Genomic DNA, 16,165 nt, shown 5'->3' on the forward strand with positions numbered 1-16,165 from the left:
TGTGAGACATGATTTCCCACGCACAAAGCCATTTTGACTAACCATAATCAGTCCTTTCCTTTCCAAATACATGTAAATCCTGTCCCTCGGGACTCCCTCCAACAAATGGGGCGGCACAGTGGTTAGTAATGCTGCCTCACAGCACCAGGGTCCCAGGTTCGATTCCAGCCTCGGGCGACTGGCTGTGTGGAGTTTGCACATTCTCCCCGTGTCTGCGTGGGTTTCCTCCAGGTACTCCGGTTTCCTCCCACAATCCAATGTTGTGCAGGTCAAGTTAGTGTTAGGTGCATTAGTCAGAGGGAAATGGGTCTGGGTGGGTTACTCTTCGGAGGGTTGGTGTGGACTTGTTGGGCTGAAGGGCCTGTTTCAACACTGTAGGGAATCTAATCTAATCTAAAAATCTAAAACTTGCCCACCACTGACATCAGGCTCACTGGTCTACAGTTCCCTGGCTTGTCCTTACCACCTTTCTTAAATAGTGGCACCACATTTGCCAGTCTTCTGGCATCTCACCTGTGACTATTGATGATACAACTATTTCACAATTTCACAACGAGGCCTAGCAATCACTTCCCTAGCTTCCCACTGAGTTCTAGGGTACACCTGATCAGGTTTTGGGGATTTATCCACCTTTAAGCGTTTCAAAACATCCAGCACTTCCTCCTCTGTACATGGACATTTTTCAAGATGTCGCCATCTATTTCCCTACATTCTATATCTTCCATGTCCTTTTCCACAATGTATACTAATGCAAAAAACTCGTTTAGTATCTCCCCCATCTCCTGCGTCTCCACACAAAGGCCACCTTGCTGATCTTTGAGGGGCCCTATTCTCTCCCTCGTTACCCCTTTATTCTGAATGTATTTGTAAAAACCCTTTGGATTCTCCTTAGCTCTATTTGCCAAAGCTATTTCATGTCCCCTTTTTGCCCTCCTCATTTCTCTCATAAGTATACTCAGACTGCTTTTATACTCTTCTAAGGATTCACTCAATCTATCCTGTCTGTACCTGACATAAGACAGCATGTATTGCAGTTATAATCCTCAGTCACACAAACTCTCCCTAAACTCCCACATCTGACAACTCTTGTTCCAGGTCAAATGCTCAGGAATAGTCTCTTAATTCTTTCTTGCTAGTCAATTAGTTTATAACTGATGCGTATCTGAATTTCATTTTCTCACCTAATTATTTTCATTTATTTATAACCTTTTACGAAACAAATCTGTTTTGGCATTTTCACTTGACCCACTAGCTCTCGAGGAGTGAGAGAATTCCAGATTCCTGCTACTGTGAGAAGAAGTGCCCCATATTACTCCTGAGTTCCTTACTTTAATTTCAAGGTTATGGATTGTTCCCAACTCACTACCCTGTCAAATCTTATAGGACAAACAACTCAGATTATCTCTTCATCTTCAATATGCAAGGAAATGGGAGTGTAGCTTAACCCTTTTAACTCTCGTACCATTTTGGTGAATAAGCACTTTAACCCCTCCACAACCATTCCTGAGGTGCAGAAGCCACAGCTCAATGCAGTTACTCCAGATGGAATTCTCCAGATATACAATTGTCTCATAACTTCCAATTTTTGTGAAATAAAGACAAACATATTAAACTTTTAAAATACCTTTCACACAAGTTCACCATTTTGTGATTTTGACAATTGGTCTCCTAAATCCCTCTGCTTCTGTACAATCCCTACCTTTTCATTATTTAAAAAGTGATCATTTATTTTAACTTAATAATGGTTTATAGGGTCTAAAAAAAAGACAACTTACCACTTTCCAACAGCAAACACCACCTGCTCATTTTGCTGACTCACTCAGTCATTTTGGAACTGTCCGTTGCCATGAGCACGATTAACTGTGTCACTTCAATTCCCACTGCCAGCAACCTTGGTAATATGTCTTTCTGTTCTGTTACCAATTCATTGATAACATTAAGTCAAGACTTTTGGAAAGGACAAACCCTTCAAGTAATAACTTTATTAAAAGATTAAAACACAAGAAAGTGCAATAATACATTGAAACAGGTTAATATAAAGTCTAATAATTAACTTAATAAAATTCATTAATACTTTATTTTGGATTTTCAAAACAGAACAAACAGCAACTCCTTTAAAAATCATTATGAGTGAATTATTTGGTACTCAACAAACCAAAGCAAATATCACATATGGATCCTTTTCATTATTTCGTGGGATGTGGGTGTTGCTGGCAAGACTTGCATTTGGTGCCCATCCCTAATTACCGTTGAACTGCATAGTTGTGTATGGAGTCAGAGGAGATAGGGGAAGCACTAAATATTTTTCGACAGTGTTCACTATAGAAAATGAAAATGTTGGCGAGGAAGATACAGAGATTCTTGCATCTAGACTAGAAGAGATTGAGGTTCACAAGGAAGAGGTATTAGAAATACTGCAGAGTGTGAAAATAGACAAGTCCCCTGGGCCAGATGGGATCGATCCTAGGATCCTCTGGGAAGCAAGGGAAGAGATTGCCGAGCCTTTGGCATTGATCTTCAAATCATCATTGTCTACAGGAATAGTGCCTGAGGACTGGAGGATAGCAAATGTGGTTCCCTTGTTCAAAAAGGGTAGTAGAGACAACCCTGGTAACTGCAGACCAGTGAGTCTCACTTCAATTGTTGGTAAAGTATTGGAAAAGGTTATAGGAGACAGCATTTACAACCATCTAGAAAAGAATAATCTGATCAGGGACAGTCAGCACGGTTTTGTGAAGGATAGGTCGTGCCTAACAAATCATATTGAGTTTTTTGACAAAGTGACCAAACAGGTAGATGAGACTAAACCGGTTGATGTGGTGTATATGGATTTCAGCAAAGCGTTTGATAAGGTTCCCCACAGTAGGCTATTATAATACAAAATGTGGAGGAATGGGATTGTAGGATACATAGCAGTTTGGATCAGTAATTGGCTTGCTGAAAGAAAACAGAGGGTTGTAGATGATGGAACATGTTCATCTTGGTGTCCAGTTACTAGCCGCGTACCGCAAGGGTCGGTGTTGGGTCCACTCCTGTTCGTCATTTTCATAAATGACCTGGATGAGGGCTTAGAAGGGTGGGTTAGTAAATTTGCGGACGACACTAAGGTCAGTGGAGTTGTGGATAGTGACGAAGGATGTAGTAGGTTGCAGAGAGACATAGATATGGTGCAGAGCTGGGCTGAGAGGCGGCAAATGGAGTTTAATGTAGACAAGTGTGAGGTGATGCACTTTGGACGGAGTAATCGGAATGCAAAGTACTGGGCTAATGGTAAGATTCTTGGGAGTGCAGATGAGCAGAGAGATCTCGTTATCCATGTGCACAGATGCCTGAAAGTTGCCACCTAGGTTGACAGGGTTGTTAAGAAGGCATACAGTGTTTTGGCCTTTATTAATAGAGGGATTGATTTCTGGAACCAGGTGGTTATGCTGCAGCTGTACAAAGCTCTGGTATGGCCACACTTGGAGTATCGTGTACAGTTCTGGTCACCATATTATAAGAAGGATGTGGAAGCTTTGGAAAGGGTACAGAGAATATTTACTAGGATGTTGCCTAGTATGGAAGGAATGTCTTAGGAGGAAAGGCTGAGGGCCTTGAGGCTGTTCTTGTTAGAAAGAAGAAGGTCGAGAGATGATTTAATAGAGACATACAAGATAATCAGAGGGTTAGATAATGTGAACAGGGAGAGCCTTTTTCCAAGTATGGGGACGGCAAACACGAGGGGACACAACTTTAAAGTGAGGGGAGATAGGTATAAGACAGATGTCAGAGGTAGTTTTTTTACTCAGTAGTAAAGGTATGGAATGCTTTGCCTGCAACGGTAGTAGATTCGCCAAGTTTAAGTACATTTAATTCGTCATTGGACAGGCATATGGACGTACATGGAATAGTGTAGGTGGGATGGGCTTCAGATTAGTATGACAGGGTGGCACAACATCGAGGGCCGAAGGGCCTGTACTGCGCTGTAATGTTCTATGTGTAGCTTTCTCAGGAATTTCAGAGAGTGATTAAAAGTCAATCTCACATTGTTGTGGGTCTGGAATTATATATTGGCCTGGAGAGGACAGCAGAATTCCTTTTACCTTCCATCATAGTGAGATTTGAATCAATGCCCACATTTCCACATCCGCCTGGGCCTCTGAATTATTAGTCTGGTAACGTGATAGGTAATTAGATTAGATTAGATTACTTACAGTGTGGAAACAGGCCCTTCAGCCCAACAAGTCCACACCGACCTGCAACCCACCCAGACCCATTCCCCCAACACTATGAGCAACTTAGCATGGCCAATTCACCTGACCTGCACATTTTTGGACTGTGGGAGGAAACCGGAGCACCTGGAGGAAACCCACGCAGACACGGGAAGAATGTGCAAACTCTACACAGAGAGTCGCCTGGAGCGGGAATTGAACCGGGGTCTCTGGTGCTGAGAGGCAGCAGTGCTAACCACTGTGCCACCATTGCCTTCCCTTCTCATTGTAAATATTCATGTGAGTTTTCATCAGAAATGTTGACTTATATATTTCATTAGAAATTTGTGTGGATTTCCATTCTAACTATTGTTACATGGATTTTCAGGCTTAAAATGTTAATTCAAACACCAAACAGAGGTTTTAAGCAAGAGATAAATACATGTTTATACACACTGTTTATATTACAGTACGGTGTAAGAGGTTTCTTTAAGATTGCTTGATTTAAACTTTGTAAGAACACTTTATATTACTAATAGCTAGATAATCAAATATTATTTGTTATTACTTGAAAATAAAAATGCAGAATCAAATTTGCCATTTCTTTTTCTTTTTGAGATGAGAGGCTTCAAACCAAACTCATCAGAAGCTTGCAAAGTACGGTTAGTCTTCAAGGCCTGAAGCCAGCAAGGAATTTCAGATGAAGTCTCAAAATAAAATCTGCATTTGTGCTGTGTTGGTCCCGGAATCAGACTGTTAAACTCCTGTGCTAAAAGGGCAGCGTTGCCATAGATATGAATGGCCTTTTTGCAGTATATTAATAACATGGAACTGGGTATGTGGGGGAGAATTTCAATGCAAATGACAAAACTGGGAAATGTATTATGCAACATCAAAGACAGTAACAGATTCCAAAAGGGGATAGATTGGTGAAAGTGGGCAGTCGCATGGCAGATACAGTTTAAAATGCAAGGAAGCATTCAGTGAAGCATTATGAAAGGAAAATGAGGAGATGTAACACAAATGGAATGGTACAATTCTAGAGACTGGATACATATACACAAATCATAAGCATGATAAGAACTTGTATTTTCATTTAATGTAGTAAAACACAAAAGTGCTGCAAATACAGTTTTACTGGAGAGGCAAAAATTCAAGGTTTAACTGAATTCTATGGACTGTCTTAAAGGAAGTGGGAGAAGTACAAAGGCAAGGACATTTAGGGAGGGAATTGCACAGCTCTGCACCCAGACAGTTCCCTCCCTAATGGCATTGTGCGTCAATCCACAGCAGGTGGACTGTGAGATTAAAGAAGGCAGCTCACCCCCACCTTCTCAAGGGTTATGAGGGACAGGCAATAAATGCTGGGCCCAGCCAGCAACACCGACATCCCACAAAATGAATCAGTTTAAAAATAACTGAATGACCGCCAGTGGGGAAGTGATGAAAATTAGGTATATGCAGGAAACTGAAAGTGGAAGGTTACCGAGAGTCTAATGCAGGGTAGGACTGCAGGAGACTTGAGCTCAGGAGGAGTAACACCTTTGCAATCTGAAAACCAGGATAAGAATATTGAAGACAAGGAGTGAGTAGACTGGGAGTCCATTCAGTTCAACGAGCACAGGAGCAATTGGTAAACAGGATTAGGTCAAGTCAAACACTAAAATCAAACAAGAAGTGCAGATGCTGGAGATCTAAAATAAGAAATTGCTGGAGAAACTCAGGAAAAGATTCAATCCTTGGGTTTATTCTTAGAAAAATAAAGTCAAAAGCACACAAGCTACATTCAACCTTTACAAATTACTGCTTCGGTCTGAGCAGGAGTCCAATTCTGGGCTTCAAAGCGAATATGAAAACCTTGGAGGGGACAAAGACATTTCTTGGAACAGCACCCAGCACTGAGGAACTTTGATCATGAGGAGGGATTGAAGAAGCTAGGAATGTTCTCCTTAGTGCACAGAAGGCAAAAGGGAAGATTTAATGGAGATGCTCAAAATCATAAAGTGGTTCTGGTCATGTTAATCAAGAAACATCTTTGGGGTTGAAGTATTAATAATTAAAGGACACAGATTTAAGACAGCTGTCAGAAGAATGGTAGGGTGTTGCTATGGATAGATGATCGTTTTATATTTTAAGTTACGATGATTTAGAATGCACTGCCTGAAAAAATAGTGGAAGGAGCTGTAACAGTAAGGAGTGAATTGGATAAATATTTGAGAAGGGACAATACTAATTTGAAGGAAAGAGCAACGCTAGAACAACCTGTGGAATTCTTTCAAATATGCCACAGGCAAAATGTTTTGAATGCCACCACACCCCTCTATGACATGATTCAACCAGAGTCCCAGGTAATTTTCAAGATCAAACTTCAATGTGGTAATTTGGACTGAGATTTCTGATGGAACTCCTGTTGTATAACATCAACGATATTTTAAAAAGACTGAATTACAGATTTATACACTACATCATGCACAGTTTAGACTGATGAATTCCTGGTAATTTCTGTCAGCCATAAGATAAATTTATGGTGAAAAATATAAAGCAAATCACATCTTGGCCATTCACAAAAGTTACACCCCTCGTAATTCCACCAACCAAGAATTAGATTTAAAAGTGATCAGTCCAGACATGTAAGGTGAGGGCTGGAACCTTGGACTTCAGACAGAATTGAACTGGAAATTGTTAAAAGCTCCTTTGAAATAAATTATTTTTATATTGTAGATAAAATAAGTTCTTTTTGAAATGGCTTAATATTTCCCAGGGAAATACTGACAAAACACTCTTTATGCAGTCTTCCCCTTAAGCAGGATTCTGATAGCATTACAGAGTCAAAAGCAATCAGCTTCCAGACCAATACTTGTAAAATAATCAAGCAACTTTTGCCAGAGTCTGTCAAAAGCAAACTAAGAGAGTGTAAATACTGTCGTCATTACAGATAATAGGACAAGGAAATGAACTGTGCTGTCCTGCATCACAGCTTAAAAGAAAACTGTATGCAAAGTAAGCTCAGGGGTTATGTCGGAGGGGGTCCCTGATATCTCAGTGCCAGGTAGAAAGAGCGGGCAAAGTTGTTCACCACACTGCAGCTGTCCTGCTCCTCAATCAGTGGCAGTAAAAAGGCGAGGAGCAGCAAGAGGAGCAGGAGCAGCTGGAGAGGGAGTGCTGCACAACAGGCACGGGACAGGTAGTGGCAGATCCCTCCTGATGTCTGCTGAAAAACAAAGTGAAACTAGTTAGAAGGTACTGGGCTAGAGCTCAGAGGTAATGTCAAGCACAAAAACACTGGAATTTATCATTAACTATATTTTAATATTGTAATGCAGCATAAACCATTAAAGAAATTACTTTTCCAGTGAAATAAGATTTGCCAGCTTAATAATTTAATTCATGTTTATGGGAACTTGCTGTGCACTTAGAAGCCTACTGATCATTCAGCCAATCTGCTATGCGAGATCATGGCAGACTATCTACTGCAGTAGCATCCTTTGACATCACTCATAGCTCAAAACCTACCAATCTCTGTCCTGAACCTGTGAATGACTGAGCTTCCACAGTCTTCTGGGATAAAAAATTCCAATATGTCACCACCCTCTGAGGGAAGAAATTCCTCTTTATCTCAGTCTTGAATGGCTTGCCTTTTATTTGAGACTGCGTCACCTGGTTCAAGGCTCCACAAACAAGAGAAATATCCTTCCTGCATCTACACTACTGAGCCGTTTAAGATTTAACTGTCACATTTTTCACACCACAGCAATGTGATTGACTCTTAAACTGCCCTCTGGACAATTAGGGATGGGCAATAAATGCTCACTTAGCCAGAAGTTCCCATATCCTCTGAATGAATTTTTTAAAAAGAGAGTAAAGTGCTTTGAAATATCCTGACACTGTTTTGGATGCCACATAAATGCAAGTCTTTCTGGAAAAGTTCAGCACATCTTTAAAAAATTTAAAAATGATTCACCCTTCCTCAAATTCACTGCTATGTTGGGATTGTTTTCTGGTTACACTTAAAATGTTAAGAAAGGGATGGGAAGCAGTTCCAATGGTGCTTGAGTGGGACAAAAACATGCAATAAAAAAGGAACTTTTTTTGAGATGAGGAAAGGCACATGAAGATAATGTCCAAAACAAATTCTGAAAAAAAAATCCAGCGGACAGAGGCTAATGCTTTCAAATATATTAAAATCCCAATGTTTCAAATGCAACCTGGGCAAGGAGAATCATGAGATTATTACACAGGAAAAGAGAAATGACATTCCAGTAACTTGGTGGTTAGCACTGCTGCATCACTGCACCAGGGCCCTGGGTTCAATTCCAGCCTGTGTGGAGTTTGCATGTTCTCCCAGTGTCTGCAAGGATATCCTCTGGGTATTCTGGTTTCCTCACACAGTGCAGGTGAGATGGATTGGCCATGCTAAATTGCATATAGTTTCGAGGGATGTCCTGGCTTGGTGGATATGTGGCTAATGTGTTGTAAATTAAACAGAATTGATTTAAGCTCATTACTGAATACTAACAGGAAAGGAAGAGGCAGTTCTGCCCATCAAGTTCATGCTAGCGCTCTGTTGAGCAATCCAAACAGCCCCATTTTCGACTGCAAGCTTGTCTGCCTCAAATAGAAACAAAATAAATACAAATACCCAATTTTGGAAAACAAAAATATCCTATAGCGTTTTAGATGTAGGTTTGCTCGCTGAGCTGGAAGGTTCATTTTTAGACGTTTTGTCACCCGACTAGGTAACATCTTCAGTGAACCTTCCAGCTCAGTGAGCAAACCCACATCCAGAATGTCAACCTGAGCAACAAATCTTCTCAAAGCTCGCTAATCTTGGAAGGTTCACCCAATTTTCTACTGAAAACATTCATCACCTCTGCTTCCACCACACACTCAGGCAAGTTTCAGATCATTTCCTTTCACAAAATTTTAAAACAAGAACTTCCTCATATCCTTCCTGAATTACTTGCCCAAAGCCTTAATTCTGCCCCCCCCCTCATCTTTGTACCATCACAGCTTTACTTAATATCTATATAATTTGTCTTGGTTACCTCTACCAAACCTTCCCTTGATCTACTTTGTTTCAAAGAGAACAAGCCTATGATCTCCAAACCTGTTGATAATTTCCTCTCAGAGCCTGGAAATGGGCATTTCCCAGAGCAACTGGCATATGCGTTACAAGACTGGAGGCAAAAGGGTGCCATATCATAGGAAAGGGAAGTATGAACTTAGTGTGAACTTGCTCACCTCTCTGGAAATACCAAGATTGGCCCCTGCCATATTCACACAGTCAGGGCCCATGGCAGTAATAAAAAACACCAGACACTAATTTTGAATGCTCAAAACTTTCCCGGGGTTCTGAACGTTGTACACAGAAAACAAGGATCATTGATCTGGTGTACAATGCCTCTAACAACAAATTGGTTGGGACAAGAACAAGAGTTAAAAACTGTATAGTTCTCATCGACAGTACTCCCTTCAGGAGTATGAGTCAACTTGCAATTCCCCCTCAGCTGGAAGGTGTCAAGCTGACCCCTAAATATTTAAGTCATAGACACAGAGTTGCACAGCATGGAAACCCACCCTTCGGACCAACAAGTTCATGCCGACCAGATATCCTAAATTATTCTAGTTCCATTTGCCAGCACTTGGCCCATATCCCTCTAAACCCTTCTTATTCATATACTCAGCCAGATGCCTTTTAAATGCTGTAACTGTATCAGCCTCCACCAGTTCCTCTGGCAGCTGGTTCCACACATGCACCACCCTCTACGTGAAAATGTTGCCTTTTTGATCCCGTTTAAATCTTTCTCCTCTCACCCTAAACCTATGCCCCCTAGTTCTGGACTCCTTTACCCTGGGAAAAATAGCTTGGCTATTCACCCTATCCATGTCTCTTACAACATAGAACATTACAGCACAGTACAGGCCCTTCGGCCCTCGATGTTGCGCCGACCTGTCATACCGATCTGAAGCCCATCTAACCTACACTATTCCATGTACGTCCATATGCTTGTCCAATGACGACTTAAATGTACTTAAAGTTGGCGAATCTACTACCATTGCAGGCAAAGCATTCCATACCCTTACTACTCTCTGAGTAAAGAAACTACCTCTGACATCTGTCTTATACCTATCTCCCATCACTTTTTAAAGTTGTGTCCCCTCATGCTCACCGTCACCATACTTGGAAAAAGGCTCTCCCTGTCCACCCTATCTAACCCTCTGATTATCTTATATGTCTATATTTAAAGTCACTTCTCAACCTTCTTCTCTCCAACGAAACAACCTCAAGTCCCTCAGCCTTTCCTCCTAAGACATTCCTTCCATATCAGACAACATCCTAGTAAATCTCCTCTGCACCCTTTCCAAAGCTTCCACATCCTTAATAATGCGGTGACCAGAACTGTACATAATACTCCATGTGCGGCTGCACCAGAGTTTCATACAGCTGCAGCATAACCTCATAGTTCCGGAACTCAATCCCTCCATTAATAAAAGCTAAAACACTGCACACCTTCTTAACAACCCTGTCAACCTAGGTGGCAACTTTCAAGGATCTGTGTACATGGACACCGAGATCTCTCTGCTCCTCTACACTACCAAGAATCTTACCATTAGCCCAGTACTTTGCATTCCGGTTACTCCATCCAAAGTGAATCACCTCACACTTGTCCACATTAAACTCCATTTGCCACCTCTCAGCCCAGCTCTGCAGCTTATCTATGTCCTCTGTAACCTATAACATCATAGACATAGACATAGACATAGACATAGAAGAATACAGCGCAGTACAGGCCCTTTGGCCCTCGATGTTGCGCCGATCCAAGCCCACCTAACCTATACTAACCCACTATCCTCCATATACCTATCCAATGCCCGCTTAAATGCCCATAAAGAGGGAGAGTCCACCACTGCTACTAGCAGGGCATTCCATGAACTTACGACTCGCTGAGTGAAGAACCTACCCCAAACTTCAGTCCTATATCTACCCCCCCTTAATTTAAAGCTATGCCCCCTTGTAATACCCGACTCCATACGCGGGAAAAGGTTCATACTGTCTACCCTATCTAACCCCCTAATCATCTTGTACACCTCAATCAAGTCACCCCTAAACCTTCTTTTCTCTAATGAAAACAGCCCCAAGTGTCTCAGTCTTTCCTCATACGATCTTCCTTCCATACCAGGCAACATCATGGTAAACCTCCTCTGCACCCTTTCCAGTGCCTCCACATCCTTCCTATAGTATGGCGACCAAAACTGCACACAATATTCCAGATGCGGCCGCACCAGAGTCTTATACAACTGCATCATGACCTCAGGACTCCGGAACTCAATTCCTCTACCAATAAAAGCCAGTACGCCATATGCCTTCCTCACCGCACTATTTACCTGGGTGGCAACTTTCAGAGATCTGTGTACATGGACACCAAGATCCCTCTGCTCATCCACACTACCAAGTATCCGACCATTAGCCCAGTACCCCATCTTTTTGTTATTCTTCCCAAAGTGAATCACCTCACACTTAGCTACATTGAATTCCATTTGCCACCTTTCTGCCCAGCTCTGCAGCTTCTCTATATCCCGCTGTAACCTGCCACATCCTTCCTCACTGTCAACAACTCCTCCGACTTTCGTATCATCCGCAAACTTGCTCACCCAACCTTCTAACCCCTCTTCCAGGTCATTTATAAAAATGACAAACAGCAATGGTCCCAAAACAGATCCTTGCGGAACACCGCTAGTGACGGCACTCCATGAAGAAACTTTGCCATCAACTACTACCCTCTGTCTTCTTCCATCCAGCCAATTCCTAATCCAAACCTCCAACTCACCCTCAATGCCATATCTCCGTATTTTCTGCAGTAGCCTACCATGGGGAACCTTATCAAACGCCTTACTAAAATCCATGTATACCACATCTACCGCTTTCCCCTCATCAACCTCCTTCGTCACCTTTTCAAAGAATTCAATAAGGTTTGTGAGGCACGACCTGCCCTTCACAAAACCATGCTGACTATCCTTGATCACATTATTCCTATCCAGATGTGCATAAATCCTATCCCTTACAATTCTCTCTAAGACTTTGCCCACAACAGAAGTGAGACTCACCGGCCTATAGTTACTAGGGTTATCCCTACTCTCCTTTTTGAACAAGGGAACCACATTTGCTATCCTCCAGTCTTCTGGCACTACTCCTGTAGACAAAGAGGACATAAAAATCAAGGCCAATGGCTCTGCAATCTCCTCCCTTGCTTCCCAGAGAATCCTAGGATAAATGCCATCAGGCCCAGGGGACTTATCTATTTTCACCTTTTCCAGGATTTCCAACACCTCTTCTCTACATACCTCAAAGCCATCCATTCTACTTATTTGTGACTCAGTATTCACATCGACGACAATGCCCTGTTCCTGAGTAAATACTGAAGAAAAGTATTCATTCAGTGTCTCCCCAATCTCTTCCGCCTCCACACGCAACTTCCCACTACTATCCTTGACTGGACCTACTCCTACCCTAGTCATTCTTTTATTCCTAACATACCTATAGAAAGCCTTAGGGTTTTCCCTAATCCTACCAACTAAGGACCTTTCATGTCCCCTCCTTGCTGCTCTTAGCTCTCTCTTCAGGTCCTTCCTGGCTACCCTATAACTCTCAATCGCCCCAATTGAACCTTCACGTCTCATCTTGAGATAGGCCGCCCTCTTCCATTTAACAAGGGATTCCAATTCCTTATTAAACCACGGCTCCCTCGCACGACCCTTTCCTCCCTGCCTGACAGGTACATAATTATCAAGGACACTCAATAGTTGCTCCTTGAACAAGCTCCACATATCATTTACACTCTTGCCTTGGAGTCTACTTTTCCAAGCCACACATCCTAAGTCATGCCTCACCGCATCATAATTTCCCTGACCCCAGCTATAACTCTTGCCCTGTTGTACACACTTATCCCTCTCCATCACGAGAGTAAAAATCACCGAATTATGGTCACTATCCCCAAAGTGCTCACCTACCTCTAATTCTAACACCTGGCCTGGTTCGTTACCCAGAACCAAATCCAGTATGGCCTCACCTCTTGTTGGCCTGTCTACATATTGTGTCAGGAAACTCTCCTGCACACATTGAACAAACACTGACCCATCTAACGAACTTGAGCTATAGCTTTCCCAATCAATATCAGGAAAGTTAAAGTCCCCCATAACAACCACCCTATTACTGTCACTCATCTCCTGAATCACCTTCCCTATCCTTTCTTCAATGATTCTAGGACTATTAGGAGGCCTGTAAAAGACTCCTAACAGGGTGACCTCACCTTTCCTATTCCTAACCTCAGCCCAAACTACCTCAGATGGCAAGTCCTCATCCATCGTCCTTTCCACCACTGTAATACTATCCTGTAATAACATCCTTCGTCCCTATCCACAACTCCACCGACCTTAGTGTCATGTGCAAATTTACTAACTCACCCTTCTACGCCCTCATCCAGGTGTTTATAAAAATGACAAACTGCAGTGGACCCAACACCGACCCTTGCGGTACACCATTGGTAACTGGACTCCAGGATGAACATTTCCTATGAACCACCACCCTCTGTCTTCTTTCAGCAAGCCAATTACTGATCCAAACTGCTATATCTCCCATAATTCCATTCTTCCGCATTTTGTGCAATAGCCTACTGTGGGGAACCTTATCGAACACCTTGCTGAAATCCATATACACCACATCAACCGGTTTACTCTCATCTACCTGTTTGGTCACCTTCTCAAAGAACTCAGTAAGGTTTGTGAGGCACGACCTACCCTTCACAAAACTGTGCTGACTATCCCAAATCAAATTATTCTTTTCTAGATGATTATAAATCCTATCTCTTATAACCTTTTCCAACACTTTACCAACAACTGAAGTAAGGCTCACTGGTCTATAATTACCAGGGTTATCTCTACTCCCCTTCTTGAACAGGGGAACCACATTTGCTATCCTCCAGTCTTCTGGCACTATTCCTGTAGACATTGATAATTTAAAGATCAATGCCAAAGGCTTGGCAATCTCCTCCCTGGCTTCCCAGAGCATCCTAGGATAAATCCCATCCAGCCCAGGGGACTTATCTATTTTCACACTCTGCAAGATTTCTAATACCTCTTCCTCAATCCCACCTAGTCTAGTAGCCTTTATCTCAGTATTCTCTTCGACAACATTGTCGTTTTCTAGAGTGAATACTGTCGAAAAATATTCATTTAGTGCTTTCTCTATCTCCTCTGACTCCACACACAACTTCCCACTACTATCCTTGATTGGCCCGAATCTTACTCTCGTCATTCTTTTATTCCTTAAATATCCATAGAAAGCCTTAGGGTTTGCCCTGATTCTATCCGCCAACAACTTCTCATGTCTCCTCCTGGCTCTTCTGAGCTCTCTCTTTCGGTCTTTCCTGGCTACCTTGTAACCCTCAAGCGCCTTAGCTGAGCCTTCACATCTCATCCTAACATAAGCTTTCTTCTTCCTCTTGACCAGAGATTCCACTTCCTTCATAAACCACGGCTCCCGCACTCTACAGCTTCCTCCCTGCCTGACAGGTACATACTTATCTAGGACACACAGGAGCTTTTCCTTGAATAAGCTCCACATTTCTAATGTGCCCATCCCCTGCAGTTTCCTTCCCCATCCTGTGCTTCCTAAATCTTGCCTAATCACATCGTAATTGCCTTTCCCCCAGCTGTAACTCTTGCCCAGTGGTATACACCTATCCCTTTCTATCACTAAAGTAAACATAACAGAATTGTGATTGCTACCACCAAAGTGCTCACCTACTTCCAAGTCTAACACCTGGACGGGCTCTTTACCCTGTACCAAATCTAATGTGGCTTCGCCCCTTGTTGGCCTGTCTACATACTGTGTCAGGAAGCCCTCCTGCACACACTGGACAAAAACTGACCCATCTATAGTACTCGTACTGTAGTGATCCCAGTCAATATTTGGAAAGTTGAAATCCCCCGTGACAACTACCCAGCCTCTCTCACTCCTATCGAAAATCATCTTTACTATCCTTTCCTCTACATCTCTGGAACTATTCAGAGGCCTATAGAAAACTCCCTACAGGGTGACCTCTCCTTTCCTGTTTCTAACTTCAGCCCATACTACCTCAGCTGACGAGTCCCCAAACATCCTTTCTGCAACTGTAATACTGTCCTTGACCAACAATGCCACACCTCCCCCCCTTTTATAAACCTCTATAAGGTCACCCCTCAGCCTCCGATGCTCTAGGGAAAACAGCCCCAGCCTATTCAGCCTCTCCCTATAGCTCAAACCATCCAACCCTGGCAACATCCTTGCAAATCTTTACTGAACTCTTTCAAGTTTCACAACAGCTTTCCTACAGCAGGGAGACCAGAATTGAACTCAATATTCCAAAAAATTCTGTACAAGAAAATTCAAACTAAATATGCTGTTCGCAGAAAGAATACAAAAATCAGCCCACTACTTGAAGAACAGTTCCAGCAAAGAAAACTGCTCCACTGTATAACTTCACAACCTGGCCAGTGCGGCAGAGCTGATGACTACATCCTTGAAGGAAAGGAGTTGGAATTCTACCTGAGGAAGATCACTGCTAAGAAGGGCAATTAAACACACGCTTAGGAAAATGTGATTAACAAACTACTTTTACCAAAAAAGAAATGATCTGGTTATGTGTGAACAAGAGATGATGTAATTGATTGCCTTTGAACATTTAAGAGCAAAGCAACAACTCTGGGATGAGCAAATCTCAAAGTTTGTGAGAAGATTTGTAGCTCGGGTGCTCGTTGTTGTGGTTCTGTTCGCCGAGCTGGGAATTTGTGTTGCAGACGTTTCGTCCCCTGTCTAGGTGACATCCTCAGTGCTTGGGAGCCTCCTGTGAAGCGCTTCTGTGATGTTTCCTCCGGCATTTATAGTGATTTATATCTGCCGCTTCCGGTTATCAGTTCCAGCTGTCCGCTGCAGTGGT

At 42.5% G+C, this 16,165-nt stretch overlaps 1 protein-coding gene and 1 pseudogene across 4 annotated transcripts in view; one reads left to right on the top strand and one right to left on the bottom strand.

Annotated features, from left to right (window-relative positions):
- LOC122554866 (nesprin-3-like) overlaps nt 1-16,165 on the bottom strand; it is a 115,111-nt gene that overhangs the window by 23,470 nt on the left and 75,476 nt on the right. For 2 of the 4 annotated variants that reach the window (XR_015757808.1, XR_015757809.1), the window contains exon 13: nt 1,776-1,913. Coding sequence is in view for 2 of the 4 variants with exons in the window: in XM_087989519.1 (XP_087845645.1) it covers nt 7,204-7,401 (198 nt within the window). In the remaining 2 variants the exon portion in view is untranslated. Of the gene's footprint in view, nt 1-1,775; nt 1,914-1,962; nt 7,402-16,165 lie in introns of those variants that run through there. The other 2 variants (XM_087989520.1, XM_087989519.1) reach the window with 2 other exon arrangements.
- On the top strand, nt 8,828-16,007 carry LOC148149330 (small ribosomal subunit protein eS8-like; annotated as a pseudogene).

The sequence above is a fragment of the Chiloscyllium plagiosum genome, unplaced genomic scaffold (genome assembly GCF_037043375.1).
Source record: "Chiloscyllium plagiosum isolate Xiang-an unplaced genomic scaffold, Cpla_swu_hap1 HiC_scaffold_8, whole genome shotgun sequence".
NCBI lineage: Eukaryota > Metazoa > Chordata > Chondrichthyes > Orectolobiformes > Hemiscylliidae > Chiloscyllium > Chiloscyllium plagiosum.